Genomic DNA, 17,294 nt, shown 5'->3' with positions numbered 1-17,294 from the left:
TTGCTGGATCCCCGATATATTTAATTCTCAAAAGACCCAAGTGAATAAAAAGATCTTAAGTGGCTCTTGAAGAATAGTAGGGAAATGAGGGGGAGGGACCAGCCATATTTCCCCAGGAAGGGGGTCCAAAGTCTCAGTGCTAGCTGGGTGGCAGCCCCGCTATAAAATCCCCCTCTAGAGATGCCCCCCCCCAGAGCGGCCAGAACATGCCAGGATGAGGGTCAACGTGAGCCAATTCCTGTATTTCACCAGACCTTGGTCCTGCCCCGATTCTTGGCATGACATTGCACTGATTTTGGATGTGGTAAAGGTAAAAAACTCAATAGTGCTACCCGCTGCCTCCTCCCCTGCCCAGGCTGTCCGGATTCAGACAAACTCTAAAACCAACCAAAGCACATCAAGAGCAGGACGGAGTGCATGGCATGAGCCCATCTCTCTCTGGCCTCTCACTTGCACACCGACCACGCAAGGGGAGACTTGGGTGGGGGCCACCAGAAGGGCACTGGACAGAAGCAGCCTGGTCTCGTGACATCCAGTGGTACCTCGGGTTAAGAACTTAATTCCTTCTGGAGGTCCGTTCTTAACCTGAAACTGTTCTTAACCTGAGGTGCCACTTTAGCTAATGGGGCCTCCTGCTGCCACTGCACTGCCGGAGCACAATTTCTGTTCTCATCCTGAAGCAAAGTTCTTAACCCGAGGTACTATTTCTGGGTTAGCGGAGTCCGTAACCTGAAGCGTCTGTAACCTGAAGCGTCTGTAACCCGAGGTACCACTGTACCTATAACAGCATATTGATAACATTTCTCTTTCCAGAATGCTTATGGATACCTTGTATCCAACACACGAACCACCACCCCCGTTCCTATAAGTGGGGGGTCAAAGAAAAACCACCCCACACAGGTATGCAAGGGAAGAGGGGAAGCTATGCTACAAAGCAGAACTGCTGCAGATGTGTCCCCCTTCCTTTGCCATATGTGAAAACTGTGCCCTGCCCCCAACAGCTGGGATTGGGGTCTCCCAGGCAGCAGACATAAGGTTAAGCAGGTGCTCTCACCTGCGGGTAAATAACAGCATCTCCCCTCCTGCCATTGCAACGACTGGAGACATTTGCTTTGGGCCCACAGAGCAGAGCAGAGCAGTCCCAAGACACACTTCACCTTCTTCAGGGAAGGCTCCAAGGGAGGAAGGCTGGGGCAGGGAAACGGAAAGAGCACACAAGCAGCAGCACTCTCTGTCCACCACGTCCTCCATGTGCTGCAGCCACTGCTGGTTGTCCGATGCTGCCTTCCTGCTCTCCCTTTGCTCTCCCTTTGCCACAGGGCCCTGTCTAGCAGGAAAAGGGGCAGCACCACTTGCCCAGACCACATGGGAGCACACGGTTTGACCAGCAGCATTTCCTGCTATTTCTCCACAAGGATTGCAGCCTACTCATCTCTGCAGGCCCCGTGACTGCAAGCTGTGTGACAAGTGCAACCCTACTCAGCGTTGAGACGAAGGGTGAGGAACATGCTGCTCCTATCTTCAGGCAGGGGTCTTGTGTCTGCTGCTTACCAAGCTGAGCGGCTTGAGGAACTTCTGCTCTTCTACCTGCCTGAGGTACATGTAGTGACTTAACATGTGTGAAAATACGTCACATATAAAAAGCCACAAAAGCTTTCCTTTTGTCCCAGTCAGTACCATTTTCAGTGAAGTTCACACAAGTGGAACCAAGCTATGACCAAAACACTTCAGCAGTGTGAACTGGTTCCACACAATAGCAAAATCTGCCTATATTTTTACTTCTGCATGGACAATGGTAACACTGCAAATATATATTGAAGGGGAGAGGGTTCACAGAGTTTTTCACATGCAGATGTGTGCGGTGCCAAAGGGGTTTCTGGGACGAGACCCTCCCTCCTGTTTCCTCAGAGGGACACGTTCTCTCTCACACTAATACAGAATTCAAAAGATGGAAGCAAGGCTCTTTGTGGCTCTTTGTGGCATGCCTGGCCCACGCGAGTGAGGAGATTGTGGTACCGTAGACAACAAAGACTAGTGCAATAAGCAGGAAGGGAGGCAAACAACAGCACACAAGAGAAGAAGCAAGAGAACAGAAGCACAAAACTGAAACACCTCCAAGGGAACACCGAGCTGTCAAAGTCAGCCCTGCCAGGCAGCAGCAGGAGAGTTCGGTGCATTCAGTGGAAGCCCAGCTGACAAGAGAGTTAAAGCATTTCCATGTCTCACCTACCTTTACAAAGAGCTCGATTTCAGGGTCCTTTCCTTCTCCATTTGCAGGAGATGAGTCTGTCATTTTTTACACACACCCCCCAAGCTAGGAGGTGTTCTGCTTACACCACAAAGCAATAAAGGTTCCAGCTCCACAACAGCTATGCTTCCTTTTATAATAAGGGGGAAAAGAGAAGCCTTGCAATGCTTTCTTCCCCTCCTCTAAACCATCTCTTTGCTGTTTCTGAAACTTCTATTAGCAGAGAAAATAAATTTCCTAGCTGAGAATTTTCAAAAATGGGGAGAGGACTTATCAGAAGACTCTGCGACGGTTTAATGGTTCACAGGAGCAACAAGTGCTAACTGTGCTGCGTTGTGTTTCAGACTGCTCATCTGTCAGAGCTCTGGCTCACACAGCCAGCCCAAAATAGCCCCGTGCCAGAGAAGAGGGTGGAGTTAGCTCACAGGAGAGCAGAGAGCTATTGGTACCTCAGGACAAATAGTTTCTTTTCAGCATTATATGGAAATCCATCCCCCACGTGTTTCCCTCTGCCACAGCTTTTACAACATGATATCAGAGTGTTTCTCAATGTTATCTTCCAAAGCATATTATTTTCATTACCCACATTTCGAGGGGACCTAAAGACGTGCACCCCAAGGTTCCTGCCGATGCTGCTCATTTTGCTGGCTCACAGAGCTAAAAACAAAACATGTCATTCTCTGCCTTTCATTCATTCTCCTATTCAGAGGCAGGCTGCAGAGAGGGTCTCTGCAAACTCATAGAGTAATGTGACATATGCATAAAATACAATGCAGCAGGGAAGAGGAGACCATTTGGGGAACATAGAATGTGTGTATGAAGTGGGGAATGGCAAGGTGGGCAAGGAATCTTCCTGCAGTTTTTTGTCTTACATTTTGAGATCAAAGCTTTCAAAACTGCACTGATATATTGATTTCTTAGAATTCTTGAGCAGTGGTGGGAAGAGGCTGCAAGCCATTTATATTGCATATTACTAGTTGAACTTTATTTAGCAATAAGAGCATAATCCATCTTTTTTAGGTATTACATTTCAACTATAATGTCTTTTCCCCTATACTGTTCTTACTTCATCCTGTGTTCTGCATTTTTACAGAAAAAGAACTGGAATGTATAAATTGGCTATTCCCATTCATTTAAAGCAGGGATGGATGACCTGTAGTCCTCTGGGTGTATACATATGGAAAATATAGCTTGAGACTCTTAATCTCCGGGTTGTCTGTTTGAGCCCTACGTGGGCTGAAAAATTCCTGCATTGTGGGGGGTTAGTCTAGATGACCCTCATGTTCCCTTCCAATGCTGCAGTTCTGTGGATCTATGATCCCCGTCTCACACAGTCTTCCTTCAAAGGGTTATAATTCAATGAATGATGACACCACGCTGGTTAAGCTCTGCCTCCTCCCTCAGGTTTGAAGTCACAGGGAAGCTTCCAGGCCCCGCACTTAGACCTCTTCCTCAACACCTGGAAAGCCGTATGGATAGGCAGCAAGAAGTGGAAGAGGGACCAGGGCCAGAGACAAGTGCAAAGTACAAACCTGCCGAATGAGAACTCTTCTGCCTAGAAGTCCCATCAGTGAGCCTGTTCTGATCAACACACGGTGCTCTTCCAGCCCCCGACCTTCTCTGTCACCTCCTCTGTGTATGTCAACGCAGAGCTCATCTGAATTGCGGCTGAACAAAACTGAACTATGTTTCACTGCCATGGCTTCTAACAAGAACAACAAAATCCCAATAAGAGAAGCGTGGGGGACAAAATGCTCCTGCGGGGCATCAGTTTCTTTTGGAAAGACTTTTAATTTAACAGTAATGCTCAATTGGAAGGTGTTGTTGTTCGAATGCCAGGAGTTATCTAAACGCCATAATGAAACACCAGGATCCTCCCTCCACGGAGGCTTAATAGAAGCAGCTACCAAGTGCCTCAAGAATGCCCTTCGTGCCACAGTTAACTTGGAAGAAAATCCCACCTGTTTCAACAGAGCTTGCGCATGCCAGGCTTTCTTCTCAGAGGGGGGTCTGGCCTCCAACCCCACCTTTAAAAAAACCACCACCTTTTCTTGAGTGCAGCTTTTCCTACAGCACTATGTTGCAAACTATAGCTCTGCTTAGTTGGTCTAACAGGCTCTGTTAATTGTTTTAACTGGCCCTGTCAATGTTGCTGCTTTTGTTAGTTTTGGTTATTTGATATTATTGTATTCACGGTGCTTTTACAATATTGTGAGTTGCCATGGGAAGGCTATGCACCCAAAAGCAGCACCCAAATAATTGCATAAATGAATACAAAGTATTAAAAACTTACTTTCAAGTTATACCTAACACCACATATTAACAGCTCAATCATAACCATGTTTACACATATATTTTGTTTACTTCCAAATAATTTAACATCATTTGTCTGTTCAGTTTTGTGCATTGGAGGAGGGCTTGAATGGAAGTTTTCCTGAATTTTGCCAATAAGAGTTTTTATCAATAGTATCTCTCAGAGTGGTGAATGGCACTATTTAGTGGGAAGAAAGTCCAATGAAAATCCTCATTACATATTTTTACATGGCTGTTTATTTGTATATATTCTAAACATTAGAATATATACACCCCCCATGAAGCCTGCCCTCTTCCCTTGTCAAACTGAAACCCATTTTAAATAGAGCTATGCAGACCCCTACTAAGAAATATTCCTAACCTTGTTGAAACTCTTTTGGCTTACATCAAAAAACTCAATTAGTCTGAGTAGGAACTTCCTAATTTATGTTAACATTTTTGCTTCAGGTGCTTTCAGGTGTGTTGTTTTCATTAATCTGTAAGCCATTCTGGGAGTACTTCTAGCTGAAGAATAGGGTAAAATTGCTTTGAATGACATCTGGTGACAACTCTTAATTGGAACTAACATCCAAATCTTAGCTCTTTTGTCCCATTTTTGCTATCCCAACTCCCTTTTGATGTACACAACATTTCATAGACAGCCCTGACCAGTCTATTAAGATAGCCCAAGTGTTGTCATATTACATCCATGAATCACTTAAATGTCAGTTAAACTTAAGAGCAACAGTTTATTTATACAGTCAAACCTCAGTTCCTGAACAGCTGCGTTTTCAAACATTTCGGCTCCCAAACGCCAAAAACCCGGAAGTAAATGCTCTGGTTTTGAACATTTTTGGGAAGCTGAACGTCCGACGCAGCTTCCGCTTGAGTGCAGGAAGCTCTTGCAACCAATTGGAAGCCACGCCTTGGTTGTCAAACGCTTTGGAAGCTGAATGGGCTTCTGGAACTGTTTACGTTCGACAACCAAGGCTTGACTGTATCCAACTCTTCTACTGAAGAGCAGCATAGAATATAATAATAAAGCCAAATAATGTAATAATTAAAAATGCAATGCAGCAATTTCTAAAAGCAATAGCAAGATACAGTTAACCCTTAAAACAAAGTAAATCACAAGCCTTGGGGCAGCAAGTGTAAAATATGTTAAGACATTAAAAATTGCAACAAATAACCCAAGGAGTTACTCATTAAGCAGCCAAGATGGACAAGAGTCAAAGGGATGAAACTTCGGTCACATCTGTCTTATTGGTGACCATTTTTTCTTTTGATAATGCATTCAGAATAATCTGCTAAGAAACAAATATTAGTGCACGCTCATCTTACTGCATCAGAAAAGGCTGGTGAGCAAGGCCAATTAGTTATTATACCAATCCAGGTTTCAGATTACACAATATAAATGAATATAAACTCAGCTCTGCAAGGGCTTCGGCATTTGCCCTTATGAAGTATACAGCAGAATATGATCATGTCACCACATTAATAAAACAGGAAGGCTGCTCAAGAAATGGAATAATCACATTCTGTGCAAGAAAACTTCATTGTACTTCATCTCTAAGGTGTGATCATCTTTCATAGGCCTGAGCTAAGTACGACTTCACAGCAAAGACTTTTGATAAGGTGAGCGCAAGGCCAAGCATAAAGCACATCACTGCACAACAAAATTATTTTTTTAAAAAAAGAACAACAATCTTTAGCTTGGGGGTTCTACACAAAGAGTGCAAAGAGCCCATCAGCATCTCTGCTGCGTTGCCCCGTGGAAGAGGGAAAGGAGGCGAGGCGACTGCTTCTTCTCCCTGCTCATTAGCTTGGGGAGAGCAGCTGGAGAGGCAACCACAGCACAGAGTGGCCCTGGCAGGGTTGGCAGGGGGCCCTGGCAGGGCCATGTGGACCCCTTTCTTCCTGGAGCCCATTCACCAAGCGGCAGCTCAGCAAGGGAGCAGGCAGCCGTGGAGGGAGCCTGGTCAGCTCTAGTATCTGCCCACAGAGAACAGATAGAAAAGCTGCAGTAAAAGAAGCCCTTGGCCAGTTGTTAAAAACAAGGCCAAGGGCTGGTTATCATGCAATGGTCACTACGGGGAAACCAGATTAAATGACCAGCTCCACTTAGTGCTTGCTGTACTGTAAAGAAAACTATTAAAGCTTTTCAGCAGTTGTGTAACTACTACCTAAAGTCCTGTATATGCTGAAGTGAGCATAGCTCTCCCCCAATTCACCTTGTATCTGCACATTTAAAAAAAATTCTCTCTTTAGAAAGTTACCACTCTCTGCTTCCAAGCTGCTCTATGTAAAACAAGCCTCAGTGTTACCTATTCATCATAATGGAGATGCTAAAGGAGGCTTTTCCCTTTGGGGCCAAAGTGCATGAAATACACACACATAAGCCCCTTCAGAATGGATTAAACCCATCCAAGTCTTCAGGTGCAGGGCACCTTTATAGTTCTTTTTTTAAAGTAAAACTAAAGTCTATATAACTTTTTGGGTTTTTTGGCAGAATTTGGATGCAATTCACACATATAGTCACCCCTTCTGAGGGGATGAAGCCTGCCCAATTTCAACAAAAGGAAAGAAAGGGGGGAAATCTCACCTCTCAAGCCTCTCAGAAGCTCGTTTGTCTGTAAATGCCTTGTTAGCAGCAAAACCTGCCTAGCAAATATTGCGAGTTTTCCATTTCTCCTTGTAACTTGGGGCACACACAGACCTCCTAATATACGCAAGGGCTCTCCATTCTCTACTATGAACATAGCTGTCAACTTTTCCCTTTTCTTGTGAGGAATCCTATTCGGAATAAGGGAATTTCCTTTTAAAAAGGGGGAACGTTGACAGCTATGACTATGAAGGAGAAAAACAGTCTGCCTGTGTGGACAGAGCCCCTGCTCATGTGAATCTCAGTATATATGAGGCCTTATGAGGAACGGTTGAAGGAGCTGGGTCTGCTTGGTCTGGAAAAGAGGAGACTGAGAGGAGATATGAGAGCCGTCTTCAGGTATCTCAAGGGCTGTCCCATGGAGGAGGGAGCAGGCTTGTTTTCTCCTGCTCTGGAGGGCAGGACTCAAAGCAATGGCTGCAAATTACAAGAAAGGAGGTTGCAACTCAACATCAGGAAGAACTTTCTGACAGTAAGAGCTGTTGGACAGTGGAGCAGCCTCCCTCGCGAGGTAGTGGACTCTCCTTCCTTGGAGGTATTTAAGCAGAAGCTGGATGGCCATCTCTCATGGATGCTTGAGCTGAGATTCCTGCATTGCAGGGGGTTCGACTAGATGATTCTGGGGGTCCCTTCCAACTCTACGGTTCTATGATTCTATGGTATATAGAAGCCACAAGATTGTAGTTCATGTATTGGCAAACCTACTAATGTGATTATTTAGAACCTAACTGTATACACATGCATTTAAATAGCACTGCAGCAAGTCTTCATTTCACTCCTGCTGTTTCCTGTTACAGCTTCCAGAGGGCACTATTTTGCTGTTTTATACCAGTGGCCAAAAAACCCGAATGAATGAAAAGGAAAAGAAACCTGATGACAAACTTTGCAAATCTTTCATATAATATGGGCTGGTGGTTTACCTGCAGCAGGGATGTACTATTTTGGCTTGAATGCTCTCTGGACTGAATGCTCCCCCAAACACCCGCCAGGAAGGATCCACTTAGAAAACTGGATGTTAAGGGTAGGGATACAGAGTTTTATTTGGAAAGTGCGTGCAAAAGGAAGTCTGGATGAGCCTCTAGTTAAAAATGGTTTGGGCACAGAAGTACATTTCCACACCTGAGTTCATCTTCTTCTTCTGAAACCCCCCCATGTTAAGGGCTGGTACTAAAAGCACAGAGGAAATCTGAACCCAGCAGGATGCCAGGCATATAGTGCCAGTACTATCATATAATAATAATAATAATAATAATAATAATAATAATAAGAAGAAGAAGAAGAAGAAGAAGAAGAAGTTTATTTATACCCTGCCCTCCCTGGCTCAGGGCAGCTAGCACCAATGAAGTTACAATAAAACGTAATAGGAAGAAAAGGGAAAAAACAGTTAATTAAAATATGGATTAAAATACAATTTAAAATGCAGCCTCATTTTAGTAGTAGCCCATAAATCAAAACCATAAGGGGAGGGAAACATAAGGGTCAGACTGAGTCCAAACCAAAGGCCAGGCGGAACAGCTCTGTCTTGCAGTCCCTGCGGAAAGATGTCAAGTCCCGCAGGGCCCTGGTCTCTTGTGACAGAGCGTTCCACCAAGTCGGAGCCAGTACTGAAAAGGCCCTGGCCCTAGTTGAGACCAATCTAACCACCTTGTGATTTGGGACCTCCAGAGTGTTGTTATTTGTGGACCTTAAGGTCCTCTGCGGGGCCCGTAGGAATGACTGCCGTTGAAAAAGAGAAGCTACCCCACTAGGCAATCAGCTCCATGACACACGGCTGCACTAATCCGCATAGCAGTAGAGATCTGGCTGATGGACACGACAATCTTGGACTGCAGCCTTTGAGTCAGAAGCTCCATTGCATTCTCTTACATTGAGAGCTACATTGACGTACCTGGCTTGTGCCTATCCCAGTCTGCGCAAGTATCACATGACCATCGACATCCATGCAGATCAGAAATGGTCATCTCCTGCTTCTTTCACAATTCCTTCCAGCACAGAGCCAACAGAGTGAGAAGAGCCAGTGTGCAGGGCCCTATATACTAAAAGAGGACTCATTGACCAAGTATGGATCCTCTGGTGGCCAAAATAGAATCAGCCATACAGAAGAAGAAGAGGGACCAGTAGCCTTTGGAGAACTGGGGTGTTTGCAGAAGCGCAGCAGGGAAAGCCCTGCGAAGGAGGGGAACCCCTGACTGCCCAGTAAGGACTGAGCATGCTCAGTGAGCATGAGGAGCTCAGGGCTTTGACTGGCACTGTGCTGGCAGTGCTGCACACCTTCCATAAATGAATAATATCCTGACTGCTGACCTAGTGAGGAGTATCACTCTCTTGCTCTCCTTCGAGATCTGCTGCCCTTATTCATTTTTAATGTCACACCTTGATACTTTTGTGCTAAAGTTTCCACAAACTTTGCCAGTCTAATTAGTCCTTTTTTCACATATCATTTTAAAGCAATCTGAAACCATGGTTCCCTAACTCCAACCCCCCATGTGGACCACTTGAAAACCACTGAGGGTCTTGGTGGAGCACTTAATGCTTTTTCTGACTGTTGTAGCAATTGTGAGGGACTGTGGCCGCCTTTGCATGTCCAAATCATGGCTTAACAATAACTCATGAACCTGCTGGCTCCAAAGGAAGAGGAGACTGCAGGCACTCTGCTCCTCACTGAGCCTTTTAGGTGCAGCAGCTAAGTCAAGGTTTGGCTTAGTATGCAGTTTGACCCCAGGATTGTGGTGAAGGTCCCATCAACTGGAGCCAAGATAAGAGGTCATAGTTAAGGAGGAGAGAGCTTAAACATGAGCCGAAGGTTTGGACACTACAAGTTCCTCTCTGGGAGTCAGCACAGTCATTTGCTCTCAGGAAGTGAGTGACACAGGAAAGAGGCCTTTCACACAGGCCACTTAGTGCAGAGCCCTTTAGCTTCAGGCAGGAATAACAGGTTTCTACTGTCAAGGCTGAGCCACGGGCAGCAGTCCGAGATTAGCCAGAGGTTGGAAACCGAAAGCCAGCAGTCAGGATGGAAGAGGAACTTGCAGGACGACAGGAAGGCCCTGTTGCTCAATCACAACTCAACGGGAACAGGAGAGCTTTCCTGTGCAGGAGGGTCCAGTGGCCAGTCTGCAGCACACTGCTTGCCACAAAGACCAACTGTCCACCAATCCCCACAGCCCCTGGCATCCCCAGAGCTGGAAGATGGAGGCAGTTGAGGTCTGCCCAAAATGGGATGGATGCAGTTCCAGCGTGGGCTCATCACTCCTGGGTGCATCCTGACATGAAGTAAGCACAATGCAACTGGCAATGTGTTTGAAAAAGCACCTTTCAGTGCTCAGACAACTGCGCTCACATGAGGTGGACAGCAGCCCCAGGCTCACTGGCCGGCCTCCTCTGTCACAGCCCCATTGACCGGGTCCTGTTTTGGAGTGGATGCTCTGAAGGAGGCAGACAGAGGGACTCCCCACATGGTGGAGAACCCTGACAAGGGCGCAGAATCACACAGGAAGCCTCAACATGCACAGCAGGCTCCCTTCTGCAGAGCTTTACACACACACCATGTGGGGGGTGGAGCGGGGGGCGAGGAAGGCGTGGATGGGGTGACGGACCAAGGCCAGCAAGTGAAGCCTCATGCTTCCTCTCGTGTGAGTGTCATCGCAGGAGCACCTAATGCCTGAATAAGTTCCCTGATTTGCTGTGCTTGGAGCTTTTATACTCTTGCTATTCTTAGATATTATCAAGTATCGAGCACACAGCCAATCAGCTCTTGAGGCCTGAGAGAAACTTTGCCCCCTGCTCAACTATTTTTTAGAGCCAGCGGAGAAAGGAGCCAAAGAAAAGGCTTTATTGCTACAGTCGTCAGTAATTAGACCTATCATGGACACCAGCTGAATCAACAGCAATGCAATGTTCAGAGGAATGAATATGTGAAATTAATTGCTCTTGTCGGAGGAATTAGTTGCTTCTGATCAAACTGCTGCATGCTTTACTGCCATCTCAGTGTGCTTCACGTTTATGAGAAGGAAGGATATAGCACCTCAAAATGGCAGTGAAAACAATGAAGCAGCCATTTAAAGAATACTTTATGCTGAATGAGCATAGTTCCTCAGAACTTTCAATGTTTCTTCTGAGTAAGCAATTACACAGTCAAGACTTGGTTATGTATATGGCATTTATTGACCTGACTAAGGACTTCGACACTGTAAATTGCCCTGCCCTGTGGACTGTCCTTCTGAAAACTGGCTGCCCAGATAAATTTGTGAACATCATTCAGCTCCTCCATGATAATATGACAGCAACAATTGCAGATAACAATGGCTCTCAAAGTGAACCATTCACAGTGGGATCAGGTGTTAAATGGGGTTGTGTTATTGCCCAAACTCTATTTTTTTCATTGCCATGATCCTACAACTGTTGAAGGGAAACTCCCCACTGTGGTAGAAATCAAAGCTCTTTAATCTGAGCAGGCTGAAAGCAAAGAGTAAGATTACCATAACTTCCAACACAGTTGGACAACGTAGTGTGTGCACACTCAGAGGGTGACCTCCAAACCTCCTAAATATATTCACAGCTTAAGACTGTGCTGCACCAACAAGCACAAAACAACCCCTCTGCAAATCCAACTCAATGGTGTAACGTTCAAAAGTGTTGATCACTTCTCCTACATGGGCAGTTACGTTTCCACAAGGGCCAACATTGATGCCGAAATCCAGCATTGCCAGAGTTCTGTGAATGCAGCTTTTCCCGACTGAAGGGCAGAGAGTTTGAGGAGGGAAATCAAAATGCTTGTTTACAAAGCTATTGTACTACCAACCTTACTGTATGCTTGTGAAACATGGACCACTTATAAACACAATCTCCAACTCCTCAAAAGATTCCATCAATGGTGTCTCCAAAATTTTTTACACATCACTTGGGAAGACAGGCAAACTAATGCCAGTGTACTGGAAGAAGCAAAGATCACCAGTGTCGAAGCAATGATTCTTCAGTATCAACTTTGTTGGGCTGGTCATAATGTTCGGATGCCTGACTATCGTCTTCCAAAGCAACTACTCTATTCCCAGCTTAAGAATGAAAAGCGTAATACTGGTGGTCAACAAAAGAGGTTTAAAGACTCTCTCAAGGCAATTCTAAAAAAGAAAAGTAGTAGTATAAACACTGAGAACTGGGAAACACTGGCCTGCAAGTGCTCCAATTGGAGAAGAGCCTTTACCAAAGGTGTCATGGACTTTGAAGATGCTCGAACTCAGGATGAAAAGGAGAAACGTGCTAAGAGGAAGGCACACTTGGCAAACCCTCACCACGATCAACTCCCACCCAGAAACCTATGTCCCCACTGTGGAAGGACGTGTGGATTCAGAATTGGCCCTCACAGTCACTTATGGACTCACTGTTAAAACCATGTTCATGGAAGACAATCTTACTCGACTACAAGTGATCGCCAAAGAAGAAGACTGTTGCAAAACTCTTGTCCAGGCAGAAACAATGCGGCAGTGCTGCAATGCTCTTAATATGCATGCAGCTTAATGTAAACAACCCACCATAAGCAATTTTTACTATTTTTATAATACCTACCCTGGCTCAATATACAAACTTGTGGCTCACAATTAAAAGTGGTCATACCATCATAAAATATGATATGCAAAAGAGCAGGTGAGAGAAAATGTAAGGTCTGATCCGCAAGCATAGAGAGATTTGCGAATCACTTGATTTTGTGTATAAAACACACCCCATGGAAACCTTTGTTCATTCTCTGCAAGTTTAGACATGCCACAAACACTCAGAAACTATTTGTTAGCTTTGTGGGTTTCTCCCGAAACAGTCTTTGTAAAGCAAACTAGTGTGATATGGGACAGGCCTGTGTGGGGGACACAGTGTTAAAATTATGGAACCAATAGTAATAAATCAAGTCAGCTAAAAATGGCCATTAAATGTGGGGGGAGATGTTCACAGGGGCATCCTTCCCACCCTCAACAACTGGTATCATAGGCTGCAATCCTACATTCAGGGAGTAAGCACCAATGAACAGAGCAGAAGTTAGTGCCAAGTAAACATGCATAGGCTTCGCATGCAAATATCTGTATATCAAGGTCCATCAATGTTGATTGCCTAGTGAGTTTTCTCCTTGTAAAATGTATCTTTCACTATCCTGTTTTATTAGGGAAGTACACCAGACTGGTACTAGAGAGTAGCACTGGGAGACTTCTGTTTGACCCCCCACCCACCCACCATGGCAGTTGATTTATGGATCCTTCAGGGCTCTATTCTGTCCCCAATGCTACTTAACAACTATATGAAGCTACTGAGTGAGGTCAATAGTGCCATTATTATTTGAGAATAGTTAAACCGCTGTTTCTATTGCACTTTAATGATGTTTCTGTGTTTTAAGAGCTTGGTTTTATGGAATTTTATTGTTTCCCGTTCTGATCTGTGGATGTTTGGTAGCATATAAATATGCTAAATAAATAAAATAACTTTGAAAGTAAACATTGCTAATCACTACATATAAAATATTTAAAAGTGTATCTCAGGTATGTGCATGTGATGCCCACAGAACTTTCAGGGATTTTCTGTAATGATTGGTGTGAATTAGCATTTGCATTATTATCTCTTAGGTGCTCTGCCAATATTATCATAGCTATTCAGTAGTGCCGAGAGCACTCTTATTGGCTACAAAATAAAAATGCATTTTCTGTCAGAGTGGCACTGGGAGCTGCCAACACGCCAGTTAGCTAATGAGCACAGTGCATCTCCCAGGAAGCATTCACAAGGCAGGACCCTCAAAACTCTCCAGGCCAGGGCGCATGGCTTTCAGATGTTGGACAGAGCTCACTGGTGGTGGTGTTTTCCCCTTGCTGGGGAACCAGCACCACCCCTTAAGGCTCCATCACTCTGTCCCCATTAAGTACACAAATGGACAGCAGTGCAACAGGTAGGGGCTGTTGTCTTTATTTATTTTACATTTCATGAACAATCCTAGCTTAGGTTCCCCTAACACTTTTTATCATTAGTAAAAACAATAGCCATGCTTTAAAGCTATTTTTTCTGTTAGTATACATTTTGCTTTCAGTGAAGAAGTAAGGGAGCAATCCAAATCAGATCAAGCAGGATGTGTGGAGTTAGGAACAGGCACATCTCTAGTTGGGCTCAGAAGGGGCTCATCCGGATGAAGTTCTACATCTTCAGCCAGGGATGCATCGGTATAAGTCCTCCTTCCAGCAAATCAGGCTGAGCCGAGGGCAGGATAAATGCTGAAAAGGGGGCATGGATGGGATGGGGCAGGCAGACCCCTGTTCCAAACTTTGTTCAGCTTGGTGACACGATCTAGCAACCCAGCAGAAGGCGCACTGGCAAAAGAGTGGTGTCTAAAGGCTTGCTTTCCCTCTGCTAGACTTAGCGACAGGGCTGGCCCTCCCATAAGGCAAGGTGAGGCAACTGCCTCAGGCGGCAGGATTCACAGGGGCAACACAGCTGGCCTCCAATGAATGCATTGCCTGCTGCAGAATGTTCTTTGGCACCCAGATCTGCTGCCTCCTTGCCATCCTTGCCCCCAATGCCATCTTCCCAGCAGCCTCTCCATGAATAGGAGCTGCTGTGGGTCTCCTTCCACCACTAGGCAAGAAAAGGCAGGGGCTGCCCTCCGGGGTCTCCTGGGGTCTGCACCTGCCCAGCACGATTCAGAGAGCCCCCCCCACAATGGCTTTGATTCCCACTTCAGCTGTCAGCTAAGGCTTATTTGATTCCCTGCTTGCTCCCAATGTAGATCTTTACTCCCTCCTCCTTCCCTGGTGAGGGAAGGCAAAGCCATTTTGTCGTTTGTCTCAGGTGCCAAAATGTATTGGGCCAGCCCTGCTCAGCAGCAGCCCTTCTCCTGAATGAAGTTTGAAGTTGCATCATTTACCCCAGTGTAATCCACTGAAAAGAATTTCCTATAGTTTGGATTACTCTGTTATATGTGATATATGCACCAATGGATCCTGCCCCTGCAAGTGTTACCTGGTAATCTACCTAGTGCTCAAAGGAGGGAGAACAGGATTCCTTGCACATTCTGTCTTCTGATAGAGAGAAGGCTCTTCATCAGGGATCTGTGAAGTGTTTTGCCCATTCCCTCACCATGAATGATTGCAACAGAGGCATCACTTAGGAAGCCAGCACAGCCCATGGCTTGTCAATTCATGCACAATGGCACAAAAGCACTTCTCCCCAGACACCAGCAAACATAGCAAAGTACAAGCTTTTCTCAAGAGAGCATTATGTCAGAAAAGTGACCCTGGAAATAGCCATGAAAGAGCAGAGGGACAGTCTGAAATCACACAGGTAAAGTTTTACGGCTGAAGCCAATCAGGTCTGACTATGCAAACTGCCTGGACAGAAGACTGCCTGAGACCCTTTCCAAGCTGGGCTGAGCAATTCACAAGGACAAATCATGCACATACTTAATATAACTAATAACTACTACATAATTTGAAGTTATACTGTAGGAAAGCACGAGCTCTAAAGTGTGTTATTTTCTTCTGCAAAGCACAAGTCCGCCAATAGCTCAAATATGATCACAATTATTATGGTAGTTTACAGGTTGATCAAATCTCCAAACCAGTTAGCAATGGGCAATTGTTGAGTAGCTTGCTTTTGAGTTACAAAAAGATTTCATCAGACAAAACAGCAAAGAAACAAGCAAATCTAATACAGACATTCTCCCCTCCCCCCGTGTCCGGCCCCCCCACCCACCAGCTAGGGAAATCTTAGTCTCATTCACATAATTGTGTATATACTTGGAAAAAGAACCTACCTTAATGATGAGGGAAAGCTGAAGGTCCTCTTTCTGAAAGTTGTTTTCTTCTGAATTATTATTGCCGGGCAATCTGATGGTATTTTGAGCATTTCTGGCCATGCTGTGGATCTTCTTTAGAATGTGATCGGTTGAAGACGCTTTATTTGCAGAGGAGCTCCCTTTGTCACTTTGTGTTGGGCTAAGCAGCTGCATCTCCTCCTGATGTTGCTGACCTTCCAGAGCAAAAATCTCTTTCTGAAAGGAATTTCGTTCTTCTTTCCCATTGCAGCTATACTGAGATGACAAGCTATTTTCCAGGCTCTCTCCACTTCTCATGTCCATGCAGTCTGCCACAGCCTTAAAAGAAAGGCATGCTAGGTCTTCACTGATTTGATCATAAACTTGTTCCACTTCCTCTGAATTTGGAATTCCACACAGCCTAGCATTCTCTGTGTTTCCCACATTTTCCATGCTGGGCAGTTAGTTAAATCAGCTGCTTCGGTGATCTCTGAGACTTGGAACTAACTTGGCAACCGTGACAGATAAACAGTGAGAGTAAGCAATGTTTGTGGTATACTTTCTGAATGCATTGTTGCACGTGACAGATTACCAGCAATCATTTACAGACAGCTTTAAATCAACACTGACTTGCTCCCCTTTAACCCTTGCACTGTTCAAAGTACCTACACACGGTTCTCAAAATAATTTAATGTTCTATTTTTACACCATGGTTTTTGTAAAAATGGGAGGACTAATAAAATGTAATTATTTTCACCTGGTTTTGTTGGGATTGATCTCTTATCTATCAAAACACACACACACTTTTACCTTTTGAAGACTGAAAGCAACAGCAGCAAATGTTTGCTGGGTTGTTTTCTGTTCTGGATATAGGATGAATTCCCTTGTCATCTCATGTAGGGACCCAGTATCACGCCAGTCTCAGAGAAGAAGAAGGAGGAGGAGGAGGAGGAGGAGAAGAAGGAGAAGAAGGAGAAGTTTTATTTATACCCAGCCACTCTGGGCGGTTTCCAGCACATAAAACATAATAAAACATCAAACATTAAAAACTACCCCCTACAGGGCTCCCTTCAGGTGTATTCTAAAAGTTCCATAGTTTTTTATCTCCTTGACATCTGATGGGATGGTGTTCCACAAGTGTGCAAGAAAAACTGCATTAACTGAGTTTGTAAGTGTTGTAAATAAAAATATGCCCTTTTCCCTTATGGGGTATCCAAGAGCCCATATAGAGTCCTTACATAGGTTCCCTATTGGTAGGAGAAAATAACAGACGCCAACCAGAGAATATTGAGAAGCAAAGCAGCTAGTAAGCTTGA

At 44.9% G+C, this 17,294-nt stretch overlaps 1 protein-coding gene across 2 annotated transcripts in view; it reads right to left on the bottom strand.

Annotated features, from left to right (window-relative positions):
- The window catches only part of CLIC5 (chloride intracellular channel 5), a 55,945-nt gene extending 39,359 nt beyond the window's left edge, over nt 1-16,586 (bottom strand). The window contains exon 1 of one of the 2 annotated variants that reach the window (XM_053380309.1): nt 15,979-16,586. In XM_053380309.1, coding sequence (XP_053236284.1) covers nt 15,979-16,431 — 453 coding nt within the window. In that variant the 5' untranslated portion in view covers nt 16,432-16,586. Of the gene's footprint in view, nt 1-2,230; nt 2,581-15,978 lie in introns of those variants that run through there. The other variant, XM_053380310.1, reaches the window with a different exon arrangement.
- Nucleotides 16,587-17,294: the final 708 nt, after the last annotated feature.

Source organism: Podarcis raffonei, chromosome 3, assembly GCF_027172205.1.
Source record: "Podarcis raffonei isolate rPodRaf1 chromosome 3, rPodRaf1.pri, whole genome shotgun sequence".
Taxonomy (NCBI): domain Eukaryota; kingdom Metazoa; phylum Chordata; class Lepidosauria; order Squamata; family Lacertidae; genus Podarcis; species Podarcis raffonei.
This window is presented reverse-complemented; position numbering and strand designations above follow the sequence as displayed.